This window comes from Pyrus communis, chromosome 14 (assembly GCF_041283825.1).
Source record: "Pyrus communis isolate YQ-2024b chromosome 14, ASM4128382v1, whole genome shotgun sequence".
Classification (NCBI taxonomy): Eukaryota; Viridiplantae; Streptophyta; class Magnoliopsida; order Rosales; family Rosaceae; genus Pyrus; species Pyrus communis.
In genome coordinates, this window is record NC_142578.1 from 18054924 (window position 1) to 18074308 (window position 19385).

Here is a 19385-nt window from a genome sequence, read left to right on the forward strand (position 1 = left end):
TCGTGTTGGTTGCAGGAATAGCTTGATCATTTCTTGATGCCATGTGTGTTTCTTGTGGATTTGAAAAGAGAGATGAAAGGCAAAGAAGTCCCACCGAGTATGCCAAATTTGTAAACATGAAAATTTTGTAACAAATTAAATGAGAACACATGTACAAAGTAGATTTGTATTGATGAATTTGTAAGGCTACAATCTCTGTTTACAATTTTTCTCTGATTCAGTCTTCAAATTTGATGTAAATGCATAGGTTGTTGATCCAAGGGTCACCATGACTTGATCTCGGACGAACGATTGAACGATTGCTTCAAGTTTTGAACTTGAAACAATGCGTGGATGGTCTTCACCTCAGGTTTAGGGTTGTGGCAAAGGTGATGTTGATGTAGGACCTTGTTGATTCAAGGGTCTTGGCAACTTGATCTTGAATCGAACATTGTTACAAGTTTTGAATTTGTAACAAAGTCTTGAAGGAATTAACACAAGTGCTTATTGATTCTTCAAGGGAATGCTTCGGCTTTGGTAGAAAGAAAGTTTCGGCTTTAGTTGTATGTTCTTCGAATAAAGCTTTGGCAGCATATTAGTCTTCAAAGATTTGGCAGAGGTTATTTTCAATGTGAGAATTTCGGCCTTTGAATATAGAAAGTGTCTACCTTTATGCTTGTATGAGGACCTTGTATTTATAAACTTCTCAAAGCTTGCATTTGGATGGATTTGGCTTTGATTTGTGTCTTGATTTGTCCATGGGAGAATTTAGGCATGTTTTGTGTCTTAATTTCAGCCATTTTCCCTTGCTTGGCCGAAATCTATAGGGCTTTCTTGCATATTTTGCAAGCAATCTTCAATTATTGCTTGTTTTGTGAGGATGCTTTATCTTTCTTTCGGGTTTTGGGAGCAATTTGGGCCCGTTGCCTATTTTAAGGAGATTTCTTCCCCTTTGCGACATTTTAGGAATGCTTTTGAGCTTCCTTTGCTTGATTTGTGCCACATGTTATTAATGACTTGTCCATTTGTGATGAGTCATATGCCACGTGGAGCTTTCTTATGCATCATTTGCATGCAACGAAATTTACATGTCTACAATTACTTGCAAAGCAAAAAAAATCCTCCTTGATTTACTATAAATAAAGGCACAAGAACTTATGTCATGTTCTCCATATCTCCACGACGTGCCCCCTATTTCCCTTAGTTAATTATAGGCCATAACAGGTAAATAATAATAGGGTGAATTACATTTTATCCCCTCAAGTTTAAGGTCGATTTCAATTCCTTACAACATCTTTAAAACATTTCAATTTCATACATTTACTTATCATTTTATTTCAATTTCATACATTCGTTAGAAAATTTGTTAAGTAAATCATTAAGTAATGACGTGGCAAATATGGGATCCACATTGTGCTGACGTGGCTACCAAATTTGCACCACGTGGCAAAAAAAATTATGTATTTGAAATATAATAATATTTACCCTATTAAACCAAAATAAAAAAAGCCAAACAAACACAAAAACCCAGAAACCTCCAACCCACCTCTCTCTCTTCCACTCTCTTCACCTCCCTTCTGATAAGAGCATATTTATGCGACTTAGTTAGCTTGTTTTCTTGCATTTACATAGTTAGTTTCTATTTATTATAGTGATTTAAGTTATTTTCGTGTGTTGGTAGGTTTAAATGGCAAAAGAGGCAAGAAAGTGCATTTTGGTGCATTTTAGTGCAATTGTGGGCTGGAATGGATAACTTGCATATGGAGCAAGGTGGATGGACGAATTTGAAGTCAAAAGAGGTTAGGAACATGCTACAAATCTAGCAAAACAAGTTCAAGACAAAGAAGATAAGGAAAGAGCAAGAAACATGGAACATTATCCAAACAACCTTATCTTATCCTAATCTTGTTCCACCTTAATTCCAGCTGCAAAGAAGACTTAATTTCACATTAGAACACCTAGATATATGGTCCTAGAAAGGTGGCGCCTCTCCCTCTTTTAGAAGCTCTAGAACTTGCAATCATTTTCCTTAGAAGATTAAGCAATCCTTTTCCCTTCAGATTTTGGTGCACCCTAGTCCTTTTCCCACCTGATTTCTACCAAACCCTAGACTTAATTCTGAGGGTTTTCCATGCATCATACATATATATTTAAGTTTGTGCCACACCCATCCATTCACTCATTCATTCATTCATTCATTCATTTAGCCATTTCACACCATAATTCACACCACATACACCTAAATCTCTCTAGTGCCGCAACAAGGAAGGAAGGGGAAGAAGAGTGTCGTGCAATCTGCCATCCAAAGGGTGCCACAAGCCTACTTTGGAGTGTGAAGTGTTTCTGGGTTCTTTCTATCCTTAGTTTTAGTTTGATGTTTATTTTAATTTGGTTTTCAATTATGATGAACATGAGGAACTAATTTCTTTTTAGTTGGAGGTGAAGTCGAAGCCATGATTATATGTTTTATATGAATTGATTACGTCCAGTTATTGTTTCTTGAGTTTTGAATGTGATTTGCTTATCTGAGTTATCAAAACTTGTTTATGTATGTTGATTGAGGGTCGACACTTAATTTGCATGCATGAATTTGATGCTAGAGTATAAGGGAGTTTCACCTAATCGTTATGAACTTATATTCACAAGTAGTGGAAGTCACTAGTCATGATTGTGTTAAGTAAATTCTTAGCATGAGTATCATGCTTTTCATAGTTACGAATGCCTCGTCAATGCTTATGGTTTTCAAAGAACTTAATGACCTTTGATATGTTTTTCTATCATGATTTTCATAGTTAGGGAACTTGATAAGGATAATTTGGTTGCGATGCGTATTGCATCCAATTCAATGAGTTAAGGAAAATCTGAAAGTTAATTTGTGCTTTTCACAGTTAATTTGGGGCATTGTCATTCATGTTCAAAAGGAATAATAACTGGAAATTGGTTTGTATGCATATGTCATGTTTGGAGAAAAACCCTATAACTAGCATTTCACCCTTTTCAATTCACCAAATTCGTTTTTATGAAGTGTTTTATGCAAAGTTTCTGTTTTAAGTTTTAAATTCGTCAAAAACAATCCCCCTTCCATTGAGTCTTGTTATTTGAGTCAAAATATGTTTTCTTTTAGTCTCTTGAGTCAAGTTAAGTCTTATTTTCGTAAAAATCACTTGTTAGGTCTAGAATTGAGTCTTTTTTATTGTTTGTTGCTATTTTGAGTGTTTTGAGTCAGTTTTGAGTCTATAGAGTCTAATTTAGTGTTTTTAAGTCTTATTTGTGTTGATTAGCGTCCCTAGTTAATCCCCGGTCTAGAACCATCCCTACTTACATAAATACTACAATTGTCAACATTAGGGTTTAATTTGTGTGTCAAGTTAATTTTCACATCAAATTTTGGCACCGTTACCGGGGATTAGCAAAATTGCTAATCTTCCCCTAGTTAGTGTCGTGTGTTTTGTTTATGTCTATTTTTGTTTTGTTTTGTTTGCTTGTTTTAGGTACTAGCTTATGACTTGTAGTTTTCAACCTGTTCATGAGCATGTATTGGAGTTTGACGACGATTTTGAACGAACGGTGAGAAGATAGAGGAGGCATCTAGAACCTAGTCCACCTAGTTCTGAAGCCGAATCTGAAGAAGAAGAAGTGGAAGAGGAAGAACAAGTCATGGCTGCAGATAATCAAACAATTAAGGAACTTTCAACCTCGGGATTAGACAATGTCGTGCCCTCATGCATTCAATATCCTAGGGCAGCTCAAGGCAAGATCGATGAGTTCGAATTGAAGTCTAGCTTGTTGCATCACATTCCCAAATATCATGGGTTGTCTATGGAAGATCCAAACAAGCATCTTAAGGAGTTTGAAGTGGTATGTTCGAGCATGACACCCATCAATGTCGATGGGAACATTATGAAAATGAAAGTCTTTCCATTCTCTCTTTTGGAAAAGGCTAAAGATTGGTTATACAAATTGGCATCTGGAACCGTCACTTTTTGGGAAAGCATGAAGCGAGCATTCTTAGAGAAGTTTTTCCCAACTTCGAGAGTCATTCTCTTGAGGAAGAGAATTAGTGGCATTCAACAAAGCCAAGGAGAATCATTTCCAGTGTATTATGAGCGTTTCAACACTCTAGTTGCATCATGCCCTCAACATCAAATGAAGGAAGAGCTTTTAATTCAATGTTTCTACAAGGACTCTTTCTAATTGAGACACAAATGCTAGATGCTTCAGCGGAAGGTCTTTGGTTGACAAAACACCGGTGACTGCCAAGATCTTAATTGCAAACCTAGCCTTGAATGCACAACAATACAAAGGTGTTAGACAAAGAGACATCACACGGCAACAAGTCCATGAGGTAAGTTCAGTAGCTGAAATTCAATCTCAATTAGCTAACCTCACTATGCTTGTATCTCAGGTTGCCAAAGGGTGCAAAGTGCAAGAAATTACACCAAGTGTGTGTGGCGTGTGCTCTATGCAAAAGCCCCTCAATGATCAATGTCCTCAATTGATAGAGAATGGATAATGGGAAAACGTCAATGCCATAGGTTATCAAGGCCAAAATCAGCAAAGGAATGATCCATACTCAAATACGTACAATCCGAGATGGAGAGATCAAATTTCAAGTGGAGGGACCCTCAATAACTTCAACAACAAGCTATTCAATTACTAACTTCTGTATAGCAGGAATTACAAAATCAAAATAATAGAATAGCGAACCAAGACAAGGAGATGAGTGTTCCTTAGGTAGTTTCGAGAACAAGGCAAACTTTCTAGTTCAACGGTTGTGAATCCAAATGGAGGCTTTGAAACCGCCAAGGCCATTATGTTGAGAAGTGGCATGGAGCTTGGAAATCACCCAAAACCATCCAAAAAGACCTTAACGAGGATAAAAAGTTGTTGCAAGAAGAAGAACAGGAAGCAAGGGCTACGTCAAGGGAAAACCAATCCTTGCCGCAGCCCCCTAAGGCCTCAAAACCGTCCCAAACCACCAAGGTAAGTCCAAATTTGAATTTTTCTAGTTCTATTCCACTAAATACGCCCTTTCCTAGCAGGTTTAGGCAATCAAAGAAAGAAGAGAATGAGAAAGACATTCTGGAAACTTTTAGGAAAGTTCAAGTCAATATTCTGCTCCTTGATGCAATCAAGCAAGTTCCTAAGTATGCCAAATTCCTGAAAGAGCTTTGCACAACAAGGAAGAGGATTTCGAACAAGGAAGTGGTCCAGGTAAGTAAGAATGTTTATGTGGTGTTACAAAGGAAACTACCACCTAAATGCAAAGATCCGGGTAGTTTTACAATTCCTTGTGTTATTGGCAATACTAAGTTTCAACATGCTATGTTAGACTTAGGAGCTTCAATTAATGTCATGCCTTACTCAATTTATGCATCTATGAACTTAAGAGAGCTTAAAAATGATGGTGTGATTATTCAATTGGCCGATCATTCTAATGCATATCCGAAATGAGTTTTGGAAGATGTTTTGGTGCAGGTTAACAATTTGATATTTCCAATGGACTTTTACGTGCTTGACATGGAAGATTCAGCCCACTCTACCCCATTGCCGATCCTCCTTGGGAAACCTTTCATGAAAACAGCCCGCACCAAGATCGATGTGTTCAAAGGGACTTTAACGATGGAATTTGATGGCAAGATTATAGATTTTAATATTTCTGAAGCTATTAAATATCCTAAAGATGATCATTCTTGTTTTTCTATTGATGTGTTTGATTCGTTGGACAAAGATCCCCTTGAAACAACAATTGCCGAGGGATTGGGCCTAGAACCCAATCTGGCCGTGCCTAATGATGAAATTAACGAGATGGTGGCTGCCTTAGGAGCATTTCCATAACATCCTAGTAAGTCTCCAATCCCAATTTCAATTCCCGTTTCTACTAATAAGTTGTTACCTTTAGTGATTCAGGCCCCGATTCTTGAACTTAAACCATTGCCAAGTCATTTGAAGTACGTCTATTTGGGAGACAAAGAAACGTTGTCGGTCATAGTTTCTTCAACACTCACGGCATTAGAGGAAGAAAAATTGATTCGGGTGTTGAAAGATCACAAAACATCCATAGGATGGACCTTGGCCGACATCAGGGGTATTAGCCCTACAACTTGCATGCATCGCATACTTCTAGAGGAGGGGGCTAAACCAACTCGAGAGGCTCAACACCAACTCAACCCTCCAATGATAGAAGTTGTGAAGAAGGAAATTATCAAGCTTCTCGATAATGAAGTGATTTATCCTATCTCAGATAGCCATTGGGTTTCGCCGGTTCAAGTTGTTCCAAATAAATCAGGAGTTACAGTGGTGAAGAAAGCCGAGAATGAGCTTGTGCCAACTCGTATCCAAATAGGTTGGAGGGTTTGCATTGATTATAGGAAGCTCAACGTCACCACAAGGAATGATCACTTCCCCTTGCCGTTCATTGATCAAATGCTTGAAAAGTTAGCCGGTCATTCTTTTTATTGTTTTCTTAATGGTTATTCGGGATATAATCAGATTGTCATAGCACTGGATGACCAAGAAAAGACCACTTTCACGTGCCCCTTTGGTACTTTTGCCTATCGTTGCATGTCATTCAGTTTATGCAATGCACCTGCCACATTTCAACGATGTATCATAAACATCTTTTCAGAATTCGTTGAGAAGATTGTTGAGGTATTCGTGGATGATTTTAGTGTATTTGGTGATTCGTTTGATAATTGTTTGGATAATCTCACATTAATCTTGAAACTATGCGTTGAAACTAACCTTGTTTTAAATTGGGAGAAATGTCACTTTATGGTAAAACAAGGTATAGTTTTAGGTCATATCGTTTCAGAAAGGCGAATTGAGGTTGATAAATCGAAAATAGATCTTGTACGCTACTTACCCTCTCCTACTTTGGTTAGAGAGGTTCGTTCTTTTCTTGGACATGCAGGATTCTATAGGCGATTCATTAAGGATTTTTCAAAGATTTCTAACCCCCTTTGTCGTTTCCTTCAGAAAGATGTACCTTTCAAGTTCGATGAGGAATGTGAGAAGGCCTTCAAACACCTCAAGGAGATGCTTACTTCGGCCCTCATCATTGTTCCACCAGATTGGAGTCTTCATTTTGAGCTTATGTGTGATGTCTTAGATTATGCATTAGGAGTTGTTTTAGGCCAAAGGAAGAACAAGCAGCCACATGTTATATATTATGCATCTCGGACCTTAAATGATGCTCAATTGAATTACTCCACAACGGAAAAAGAACTTCTTGTTGTTGTTTTTGCTTTAGATAAGTTTCGTTCTTATTTACTCGGTACTAAAGTTATAATCTACTCTGATCATGCAGCGTTGAAGTACTTACTTACGAAGAAGAAGGCCAAACCAAGGCTTATTTGTTGGATGCTTCTTCTCCAAGAGTTCGATAATGAAATCAGGGACAAGAAAGGAAGTGAAAACGTGGTGGCTGACAACTTGAGCCATATGGTGCATGAAGAGGATGTCGTGCCTATCCCAGAGACATTCCCAGATGAACAGTTGCTGTCCATCGAGGTAAATGTGCTATGGTATGCCGATTTAGTTAACTATTTGGTCACTAAACAATTTCCAAGCACTCTAAATAAGCACCAACGTGATAAACTTAAGAAAGAAGCTCGTTTTTATGTGTAGGATGATACTTATTTGTGGAAATATTGTGCTGATCAAATCATTCAAAGGTGTGTGCATGATTCTGAATTTCATTCGATTTTAACTTTTTGTCACACTTATGTATGTGGAGGTCACTCAAAGGACTGCATGTAAAGTACTTGAATGCGGTTTTTATTAGCCTACTATCTTTAAGGATGCTAGAACTTTTTGCATAACATGTGATCGTTGTCAAAGAACCGGAAACATTGGTTCAAATGATCAAATGCCACAGGCCCCCATCTTTGTTGTCGAAATTTTTGATGTTTGGGGTATTGATTTTATGGGTCATTTCCCTTCATCTCATGGTTTTGTTTATATTTTACTTGCGGTTAATTATGTTTCGAAATGGGTGGAAGCAAAAGCCACCCGTATTAATGATTCCAAAGTGGTTGCAGATTTTGTGAAAGCTAACATATTTGCAAGATTTAGAATGCCAAGGGTTCTTATAAGCGATGGGGGTTCCCATTTTCGCAATCGAACCATTATGGCGCTGGTCAAGAAGTATAATGTCACACATAAGGTGGTAACACCTTATCATCCTTAAACAAGTAGGCAAGTCGAAGTTTCTAATCGGGAGATCAAATAGATTTTGGAGAAGACCGTTGGGCTAAACCGAAAAGATTGGAGCTTACGTTTGAATGATTCATTGTGGGCGTGTCGTACAGCCTACAAAACACCAATTGAAATGTCCTCATTTCGGCTCATCTATAGGAAACCATGTCATCTACCTGTTGAATTTGAGCACAAAGCACATTGGGCAGTCAAATCATTCAATATGGACATAGATGCTGTTGGAATTCATAGGAAACTTCAATTGAATGAGCTTGAGGAGATAAGGAATGAGGCTTATGAGAACGCTCTTATGTACAAAGAAAAGTCGAAGGCATTCCATGACAAGATGATTCGTACCAAGACGTTTGTCATAGGGCAGAAAGTGTTACTCTTCAATTCCCACCTTCGATTGTTTCCAGGTAAGTTACGTTTTAAATGGATGAGCCCGTTTGTTGTTACTAATGTCTTCCTTATGGTGTAGTCCAAATTCAAAGTTTAAAGATCGGAAACGATTTCAAAGTGAATGGACATCGTTTGAAGCCATACTATGAGCACTTTGAGGAGCATGTCGTGGAAGATATACCCATCTAGGTCATAGGCTCCAATGAAGCTTAAAAGGAGGTATCGTTCGGCTGGAAGACTTAAAGCAAACGCTTCTTGGGAGGCAACCCATGTATTCAAATGAAGAAGACGTAGGAATCTCCGGCTCCACAACCAGATTTGCGTTCCTAAACCCTTCTATTTATTGCTTTTACTTTGCCATAATTGTTTGTTTATGAGACTTTGTTTGAAACATTGAGGACAATGTTTGGTTCAAGTGTGGAGGGGGGTAAACAAATGATTTTGCATTGAATTTCGTTAGATTTTATCACCTATCACTTCTAAAGTTGTTACTCTCTCTTTTTAAATCTCATCAAATTTTATCACCTATCCCTTCTAAAGTTGTTACTCTCTCTTTTTAAGTGTTTTTAGTGTGTTTTGAGGTATTTTAATGTGTCTTAAACAGAAAATCCGAAAATTTGAAAAAAAGATCGAAAAAAAGTGTTTGAAAAGCCCAAAAAGAGTCGTTTTTGTTTTTATGTTTGTTTGTGTTTTAGGGTACCTTCCAACACAATAATGAGGATTTGGTTTTTAATTGCATGACTGTTAAAGAAAGTTACAAACATGGATGGAAGTTTGATATGCTCTTTGGTTTATGCTTAGTTGTAGTTGTCATTTACGAATTCACATGTAATCACAAAAAGAAAAAAAATCAGTTTTTGTAACATGTTTGAAGGAAAGAACTCAAACTAACGCTACAACCCTGAGAAACTTAAGCCTATACTTTGTTCGGAGAGATTATTAATCTGTGATGTTTTTGTTTTCTAAAGTCGTTGCATGATCTCATTATTTCTTTGCTTGGGTCCTACTTAGAATGCGTTTCATCACTATAGTTCCAAATATTATAACTCATGCCAGTTTCATTCAAAGCACAAAATTGAGTGCATAACATACAATAAGATGAAGTTGTTTAGTTAAACCAGAGCCAAAAACATTACCCTTTGCATATGTATTGTAGGTTTAACCCCCTTGAGCCTTAGTTAGCCTATTTTCTTTATTAATCACATTATCCTTACCTAGCCTAGAATAAGACTATCCATACCCTTGTTCTTAAAGGATAGTGGAGCATGACTTAGAGGGAATTCCTTTTGATCTACCATTTGCAGAAAAACAAGTGTGGGGGAAGGATTTTTGTTGGAAATCTAGGAGGTTGTACGTTTAGTGTGCCAAAGAAATAATTGAGCACGGAAAAAAAAAAGGTGATAAAGAAAGAAAAGAAGAAGAAGAAGAAGAAAAAGTTGAAGAAAAGAAAGAAAAAGGAGTTGAAAATAAGTGAGAATGAACTCACAAGTATTGGTTGTTGAAGAAAGGGTCCAAAAGTTTGAATTTGGCCCTATTTGATGTGTGAATCTCCCATGGGTGTTTAGAGTTGATTTCTGCATTCAAAAGTGAATTCTAAGTGCTTATTTCATTACTTTGCTTACTATTGCTTTAAGAACTTTTGTTTATCCTAACCTTTCTTTGTTAGCCAATACCTTAGCCCTATTACAACCCTTTGACTTTGATCTTGATTGTTATGTGTTTCAATATGTGGAGTTTAAAATTGGTACGAGCATATGGTATCCCTAGTTCTCGCATCTAAGTAGTGGCATTCCATTCATGAGATCATATACATGTTAATAATTCCAGAAAGTGCCTTATTTGTTATAACATATGTGAGTGTTATTCTACATGTTTACATCAATCTTCTCACATATACCTAGTGTAGGGAATGTAGTCAGAAAATCTATGTGAAAATAGAGAGTATATCCGGTGAGGAATTGAGAGATTCTCTAAGGCATGTTACTACATTCAAAATGTGTTTTAATTGATTAAATGAGAGCTAGTGAGTGGTGACTGCGATTAAGTATATACCCGAGGGTAGGGATAGCTAAAATATGTGGGAGTAGTGATTTTTAATATGTCATGTTGCATTGGAAATCCCTAAGGCAATTGTTGGAAGGTCTAGGTTATGTTTTGTTTTCTTTGTTTTGCTCAGGGACTAGCAAAAGCTAAGTGTGAGGAAATTGATAGGAGCATATTTATGCGACTTAGTTAGCTTGTTTTCTTGCATTTACATAGTTAGTTTCTATTTATTATAGTGATTTAAGCTATTTTCGTGTGTTTGTAGGTTTAAATGGTAAAAGAGGCAAGAAAGTGCATTTTGGTGCATTTTAGTGCAATTGTGGGCTGGGTCAAAAGAGGCTAGGAACATGCTACAAATCTAGAGAAACAAGTTCAAGACAAAGAAGATAAGGAAAGAGCAAGAAACATGGAACATTATCCAAACAACCTTATCTTATCCAAACCTTATCCTATCTTAATCTTGTTCCACCTTAATTCCAGCTGCAGAAAGGACTTAATTTCACATTAGAACACCTAGGTATATGGTCCTAGAAAGGTGGCACCTCTCCCTCTTCTAGAAGCTCTAGAACCTGTAATCATTTTCCTTAAGGGATTGAGCAATCCTTTTCCCTTTAGATTTTGGTGCACCCTAGTCCTTTTCCCACTTGATTTCTACCAAACCCTAGACCTAATTCTGAGGGTTTGCCATGCATCATACATATATATTTAAGTTTATGCCGCACCTATCCATTCACTCATTCATTCATTTATTCATTCATTCAGCCATCTCACACCATAATTCACACCACGTACACCTAAATCTCTCTAGTGCTGTAGCAAGGAAGGAGAATGAGAGTGTCATGCAATCTGCCATCCAAAGGGTGCCGCAAGCCTACTTTCGAGTGTGGAGTGTTTCTGGGTTCTTTCTATCATTAGTTTTAGTTTGATATTTATTTTAATTTGGTTTTCAATTATAATGAACATGATGAACTAATTTATTTTTAGTTGGAGGTGAATTCGAAGCCATGATTATGTTTTATATCAATTGATTACATCCAGTTATTGTTTCTTGAGTTTTGAATGTGATTTGCTTATCTGAGTTATCAAAACTTATTTATGTATGTTGATTGAAGATCGACACTTAATTTGCATGCATGAATTTGATGCTAGAGTATAAGGGAGTTTTACCTAATCATTATGAACTTATATTCACAAGTAGTGGAAGTCACTAGTCATGATTGTGTTAAGTAAATTATTGGCATGAGTATCATGCTTTTCATAGTTACGAATGCCTCGTCAATGCTTATGGTTTTCAAAGAACTTAATGACCTTTGATATGTTTTTCTATCATGTTTTTCATAGTTAGGGAACTTGATAAGGATAATTTGGTTACGATGCGTATTCCATCTAATTCAATGAGTTGAGGAAAATCTGAAAGTTAATTTGTGCTTTTCACGGTTAATTTAGGGCATTGTCATTCATAGTCTAAAGGAATAATAACTGGAAATTGGTTTGTATGCATATGTCATGTGTGGAGAAAGACCCTATAACTAGCCTTTCACCCTTTTCAATTCACCAAATTCGTTTTTATGAAGTGTTTTATGCAAAGTTTCTGTTTTAAGTTTTAAATTCGTCAAAAACAATCCCCCTTCCATTGAGTCTTGTTATTTGAGTCAAAATCTGTTTTCTTTTAGTCTCTTGAGTCAAGTTAAGTCTTATTTTCGTAAAAATCACTTGTTAGGTCTAGAATTGAGTTTTTTTTATTGTTTGTTGATGTTTTGAGTGTTTTGAGTCAGTTTTGAGTCTATAGAGTCTAATTTAGTGTTTTTAAGTCTTATTTGTGTTGATTAGCATCCCTAGTCAATCCCAGGTCTAGAACAATCACTCCTTACATATATACTACAATTGTCAACATTAGGGTTTAATTTGTGTGTCAAGTTAATTTTCACACCACCCTCCCATCCAAAACCCCACCCCACCCCCACCTTCACCGCAATCACCCCACCCCACCCCACCCCACCCCACCCACCTATTTCTAGCGACTTCCCCCTACGCTCGCTCAACTTCTCCCTCCGCCCAGCAATTGCGATCTACCACCAAGGATCCCAAGCTTAAGGTCCACGCCCAATCTTGCCGTCAAGGATCCCCAGGACCGCAGGGTGCAGTGGGTCTTCCTGGGTTCGCCAGTAGTCGGAAAAGGTACATACGCCAGCCGGCTCTCGAATATCCTCTTTTTTCCTCACATCGCCATCGAAGATCTCGTTCTTGAAGAGCTCGCTTCCTCCGGCCCTCTTTCTCAAGAGGTTTTTGAATCTTTTGATTGCCTTTTTTTTTGTCAGATTTGCATTTTATTGGGTTTTGATTGTTTGCGATTGTTTTATGGTGTTGTGGGAGAGGTGGGGTGGGGTGGGGTGGGGTGGGAGGTAGAGGTAGGGTGGGGGGGTTGCGGGGGAAGAGGTGGGGGTGGGGTGGGATGGGATGGGGTGGGTTTTTGGATGGGATGGGAGGTGAAAAGAGTGGAGGAAAGGGAGGTGGGTCAGGGATTTTGAGTTTCTGAGTTTTTTTTTTAATTTTTTTTAATAGGATAAATATTATTATATTTTAAATGCATAAAAATTTATTTTTTACCACGTGGCATAAATTTGTGAGCCATGTAAGCAAAAATGTGGATTCTATATGTGTCACATCATTACTGAACGGTTTACTTAATAGATTTTCTAACAGATATATGAAATTGAAATAAAATGATAAATAAATATATGAAATTAAAATACTTTAAAAATTTTGTAACAAATTAAAATCTAGGGTATATTATCAATTTCCCCCCTGAACTTGTGACCATTGGCCAATTTCCCCCCTGAACTTTAATTTTGGCCAATTTCCCCCCTCAACTCTCATAATTAGTCAATTCCCCCCCTGAACTTTAATTTGGCCAATTTCCCCCCTCAACTCTCAAAATTAGTCAATTTGCACCCTACTGTTAATTTTTTTTTTTTTTAATTTTCCATCTATTCTTTTCTTAATTTTCAATCTTTCTAATAGCTTCCAACAAAGTACTAAAATTAACATAAACTCACCTGCATAATATAGGGTAAAATGTACAAAAACATAATACAGTTAGTATGTGACATGGGTTGATTATAAGAAAAAGTTATGAATCGGGTTTAAAGCATGTAGAAGAAGAAATAATAACAAAAAGAAATAATAATCCTAAACTCATGGATCAAACCTATTTCAATAAAATGGGTTATTCTTAATAAGGAGTCGAAAATTATGAATAGACTAGCCATTTTTTTACTAAAGCTCGATTCTCCGCAATTTACTTGAACTTAGCTTTCACTTTTATAAAGAAAATTGTATTCACATACAAAAATTTACACATCAATCCTTTTTGTTATCAATTTTGTATAGTAAAAAATCAAATAAAATTACTCCATACTGATTTATTATGACTAATAATACTATCTATGATAAATTGTAAAATTCTAAATTTTAATCTATTTGTAATAGGATAAAGATATAGGAACATGATTAACATACATCTTATTTAGTTTCTTACACACACTTGGTTAATTATGATCAAATTACAAATTTAACAGTAGGGTGCAAATTGACTAATTATAAGAGTTGAGGGGGGAAATTGGCTAAATTAAAGTTGAGGGGGGAAATTGACTAATCATGAGAGTTCAGGGGGGAAATTGGCCAAAATTAAAGTTGAGGGGGGAAATTGGCTAATGGTCACAAGTTCAGGGGGGAAATTGATAATATACCCTAAAATCTATGACAGATCTAGGGGTAAAATGTAATTGACGTAAGCAGATAATCAGAACGACCGAAGAGACCACAAAATCAAAAAAGAAAGTGTGCAGCCATCCATCCGATCCCCCATTGCCCGCAAGATCCCCTCTTTCGTTTGTTCCACTACACTTGCTTCCTCCTTCCTCCTTCCTCCTTCCATCCATCCATTAAAAGGGTAAATTTTCTGCCTTCAATTTGCTCTGCTGCTTCACTGTCCTCAACATTTACGCTTACTGCTTTACATCTTCATCCAATTGCATTGTCTGTTCTATTTCTCCATAATTTCGACTGAAGTTTCTAGGAATCGAGGGTTTATTTGGGTCTTGTTTCAAGCCAAAGCTTAGATTCTCAGGAGACCTTTTCTGCTCAAAGCTCTCGCTACTTTGTTGTGTTTTTTCTTCACGTTCTCGTTTTTCTGTGGCTTTGATTTAAGCATATTCAAATTTTTTTCGTAATTTCGACGGAAGCTTCTTGGAATCTAAGGGCTTTTAAGTGTTTTTAGGCTCTGGTAAATTGGGTGTGGGTTTGTCTGTGTCTCTCCGGCCTTGGTTGAAGGCGCAGGTTGCGTTTGGTTTGATTAGTATTTGTTTTTTTGGATAGTAAGTAAAATACCCAATTACTAGCACCGCGTGTTTTCCTTGTTATCGGATTCAAAAAGGTTCATCGTAACATTTGATTACACGGGTCATTGATTTTTTTGTGTTTAGTTGATCGTTATAAGGTATGCTGGTTTATGCACTTTTATGTCTGGGTCGATGCATCTGTTGGATCTAGTTTCTAATGTTTAGTCGAGGTGGCTGCATTGCAGGAATAGTACATAGTGATATTGGTTATATAACTTATATTGCAACGAAAACAACTGTTTTTGTTTTCCTCCTGTTGCCACTTAATGGATTCTATAGCATAAGCTACAAGTTGTTTTGAATCTTTAAGGGTTGGGCCCTTGGGGCAGCTTGTCAGGGCATTGTTGATATATACTTTTTCTATTATTTCATAAACAAACAGTTCTAATCTTGGCAAACGTTGGAAGATGTCGACAGTTAATTATTTTTCTCCGTCTCCTTAATTTCAGAAAAATCAATTTTTGGTGTGGCTAACTCATTATGCATTTTCGGATACTTCTTGGAAGCAGCTACATATACGCACTTGTGGATTTCATAGTGTTGTACTTGTTTCGATGTTGGAGTGATTTCAATAGTTTTTAATCAGGATAGCGGAGTCATACTGACAAAAGTCCACAAATATTTCAAAACACATATGATGTTATATGTTGAGAAATTTATCATCGACCATTTTGACTAATAACGCTATCTGCATTTGTGTCGTACTATTAGCAATAAATGGATATGGGAAAAGTTGTTTTTATGTGATGCTTTAATTATTTAAAAACGTATGTATACTTTGTAATGGCAGGAAACATGAGTGATTCCTCAAGTAAAGCAACTGGTCTAACAAAAGATGTCGAGACGAAGCTGCCGCTGCATTCAGACACGTCAGTAGAAGAAGGCAAGTTTCAATCAGTAGCTAGTGTTGATTGTTGATGTGGTGGATATTGGTTCCTCCTATTTGCAAGTTGTTATAGGATAATTATGAAATCCTTGTTAATTTTGTGACTGCAGATTGGGAATCTATTGCGGATCGCACACCTGATGAATTGCTCTCGTCACAATCTTTGCCTGAAGTATCAAAACTATCTTTGGAAGATACCAAAGTTCAGACCCCTAAGCGACGTGGAAGAGGAACATTTTCATATAAGAAACATGAACTTTACAGTGATCAAGTATCTGATAAGTTAATTGTTGATAAAGACACACCAGACGATGAAAATGTGTCCCATAATTTGGAGGGGGATCCAAAATTAATAAAATGTAAGTTATTTGTTTTCCATATTTCATTTGGATGGAACCAATATGCTATGTTCTCTTTTATATAGTGATGTTCCTTGGCTTCCAACCTGTTAATGATTCTGACCCAGAAAAGAAAATGTTGATGCCATATGAAAGTCTGCACGTTGGTTGAACATGAAAGAACTTCACAAGTAAATTATTTAATAAATCCTATAAAATTCTGGCTACTTTTTGTTTGTAATCATTGTCAAATAGCATCTAGGGGTTCTAGCCTGTAGGTTTAAATTTTATCTCAGATGGCATGCAGGAGCTGAGTGTTTGTTCTTGTGAATTCAGCAAAATATGGAACACAACATATTCTTGTTCTGGCTGACTTTCCACCAAGCACTACGACAATAGAGTTGGAGAAGCTTTTTGTGAATATTAGAGATCCTGGAGTTGTTATTCGCTGGGTCAATGATACAGTTGCTCTTGCAGTTTTCCAAACACCATCAATTGGTAATTACACAATTACTGAGTTTTTCAACTTCATAAATTTGGAGTTTATGATTAAATTTTAGAGATTCTTGCATTACAAACTTAGACGTGGATTTATCGGGTCTGCTAGTGTTGTTCATTATTTATGCTGCTCATGTTGTATGATGATGATATAAATGGCTGACCAAAAACAGTTGTACATTGTACTTAATGTACAAAACCGATGATGGATAATTTCACTTTTGTTCCAATTAAGAACTCAAAAACCCCTAGATTTAGGAATGAGTGTTTAACGTTCAGACATGGCTCTGTGTGTGATTTGATTCCATTTTTGGGCAGAATGAGGGTTGACTATGATAATTAGTCGGTACTACCTGCAGTCATGGGACTCCTCATGCATGGTAAAAGTACAAAGGAAACAAACGTAGCATCCTTCAGACATTGATCAAGATGCTTCATAATGTTGAAATTTGAGCTACAGTAGGATATAGAGCAGTAAGTGCAGTTACAAAACTGGTACAATCATTAACAATTTATTATAATCGAAAAAAAAAAAAAAAAATAGGACATAGATACAAACACTCAATGCAAGTTGAATTCTATATGGGCCTTCTAGTTGTAGAGGCTAAAGAGAGCCTAACAATTGTTGGCCAACATTCTATCTGCATATGTTTTGGAAGCAATGGTAAACCAACAATACTTATCAGTCACAATAAAGTTATGCAAGTTAAGGTGTGGTCTCAAGTATTTGAAGATGTTCATGGCTGGTGTATGCTGGTCATAGAAAATACCCTGTTATAAGAATCAGTAAAAATAAAATTGGTTTTTAGCAATATGAGAAAGAAGAGATTGCAATTTTTCCAGAAACGAAACGAGTGGATAAACTCCTGTTCAATCCTGAAATATAGAAAGTAGATGGAACAAAAGGGATGTAGAGAGAGAACAAAAGGGATATAGAGGAAAAGAGTATTTGTAATGTCTAGTGCCTTTATTTTCATTCAAGTTCGAGGGCAGTTTATGCACTAATTCATGCTTATTTGTGTAGTCTGGGCGTTAAGCTGTATAAGACTTGTAAAATACTATCTAACTATATTACTGAAGATTCTCTTTGAACGAAATTTTATCTCTCTTTAATTTTCAAGAAGTTTTTGTACTACCAATGACCAGACTTCTATCATCCCTTCTTTTTGTGTTCTAACTTGGTGGTAGTTGAGTTGCAAATCAATCTCACATTTTGACAACATCCCGTGTCTTGGATTAAAATGTTATTCTGCCTTGTAATCTTAAAATGATTTAAAAGAAAATTGTATATAGAGCTGTTTCATTTTTTCAAGCTGTTTAATTTTTTCATTTTCAATGACAAATATGCTTAGATGGTGAAACATTATTGAAACAGTTAGCTATGGTGATGGCTTAATGTATGTTCTTTTGCTCCAATGTCTCTGTCATTCTTTTGTTGATTTCAAAATGTGATGATGGCTTAAATGGAAGAAGATTATGGAGGAATAGATGTTTCAATCCTTTTACTAGGTTGTGTAGACTGGGAGCTCCCTTTCTTGTTTAGCAATTGGACCTCCACGAAGCATTACATTTTACGCCTATTAAGCACACAATTGTGATTCATTGTCTGCGTTTAAGTTTCTGCTTTGCAGTTACTTTAATCATTTCATGATTTTAATTTTTATGCAGCACTCGAAGCTCTTAGCTGCGTTCGATGTTCTATGACAGTGCGAGTGCTTGAAGAGAATGATTTCCTTTTGAGCTCAATTTCACCGAAAGGTAAAAAAAGCAACATGAACTTTTTACCGTTACACAATAATATTCTCTTACAACACAAAGGAGACCACTATATTTTTGTCCCCTTATCTACAAATATTGTTTGCCTCATACATTGTATTAATACTATTCGTTACTAGATCTGGAACCTCCTCGGCAAAGGCCACAGACATCAGCTAGAACTGCTCAGAGGCTCATTGCTCATGGAATGGGGCTGAAACTACCTTCCACGGCCTTTGGGTCAAAGGATTTAAAGAAACAGGAAGATGATCGAAAGAGCCGCATAGTCATGAGGCAAAAGTTGAAAGATGAAGCATGGGGTACAGATGAAGATTAATATTTTTCTTACATGACAAATACTTGCTCCGTTCCTTTTTGATCTGTATATGACCTCTGTAGCTTAAAGGGTCTCTGCATTTGGTCTTGTAAGCACACGTAATCAATTTCAATGCTAGAAAAACTTGAGTGGCTTGGCTTGCATATATATGGTTTCGGAATGCGTGGTTGACTTAACTCGAAGAAATTGCATCTTATTCGATCTTTGTGTGTGTGTCTGTACTACAACTGTTTTTTTTGTAGGACATATCTTGTAGCCAAAATAAAGGAACTTTTCGTACATTTGTTGCAGCAAATTGTAAACTCCCAACCCTGGTTGTGGGAGGACGAATCACACTTTTACCACTTGAACTATACCTGCTACAATCCGAACAACGAACAAGAAACTTACATAGTCCGCACCTGAGGGATTAGTTTTGATTCTCCCTCCTATGAGCTCGAGTTCAACTCTCCTTCACTGCAGTTTAAATTAGTTTAATGTAGAATATCGCTCGTATAAAGTAGACTACTTATTCCAACCATAATAAATCTGTTCAAATTGGTGATATA

At 36.6% G+C, this 19385-nt stretch overlaps 1 protein-coding gene across 3 annotated transcripts; it reads left to right on the top strand.

Moving 5' to 3' along the window:
- The first annotated feature begins 14428 nt into the window (after window positions 1-14428).
- LOC137713451 (coiled-coil protein) lies at window positions 14429-18980 on the top strand. 3 transcript variants are annotated; one of them, XM_068452746.2, is made up of 6 exons: window positions 14429-14575; window positions 15814-15906; window positions 16020-16268; window positions 16584-16745; window positions 18414-18503; window positions 18641-18980. In XM_068452746.2, exons 2-6 carry the CDS (start codon window positions 15819-15821, stop codon window positions 18835-18837), a joined length of 786 nt encoding a protein of 261 aa, XP_068308847.2. In that variant the 5' UTR covers window positions 14429-14575; window positions 15814-15818; the 3' UTR covers window positions 18838-18980. The 3 variants fall into 3 exon arrangements, with proteins under 3 accessions (XP_068308847.2, XP_088540809.1, XP_088540808.1); XM_088684683.1 differs by having other exon boundaries at window positions 14571-14999; XM_088684682.1 differs by lacking the exon at window positions 14429-14575 and having other exon boundaries at window positions 15680-15906.
- Window positions 18981-19385: the final 405 nt, after the last annotated feature.

Bases quoted from the DNA above. Each gene is read 5' to 3' on its own strand.
- LOC137713451 (XM_088684682.1), top strand. From the start codon at position 15,807: ATGGCAGGAAACATGAGTGATTCCTCAAGTAAAGCAACTGGTCTAACA. The intron at 15,907-16,019 runs GCAAGTTTCAAT...TTGTGACTGCAG, and splicing joins AGACACGTCAGTAGAAGAAG to ATTGGGAATCTATTGCGGAT. The intron at 18,504-18,640 runs GTAAAAAAAGCA...ATTCGTTACTAG, and splicing joins GAGCTCAATTTCACCGAAAG to ATCTGGAACCTCCTCGGCAA.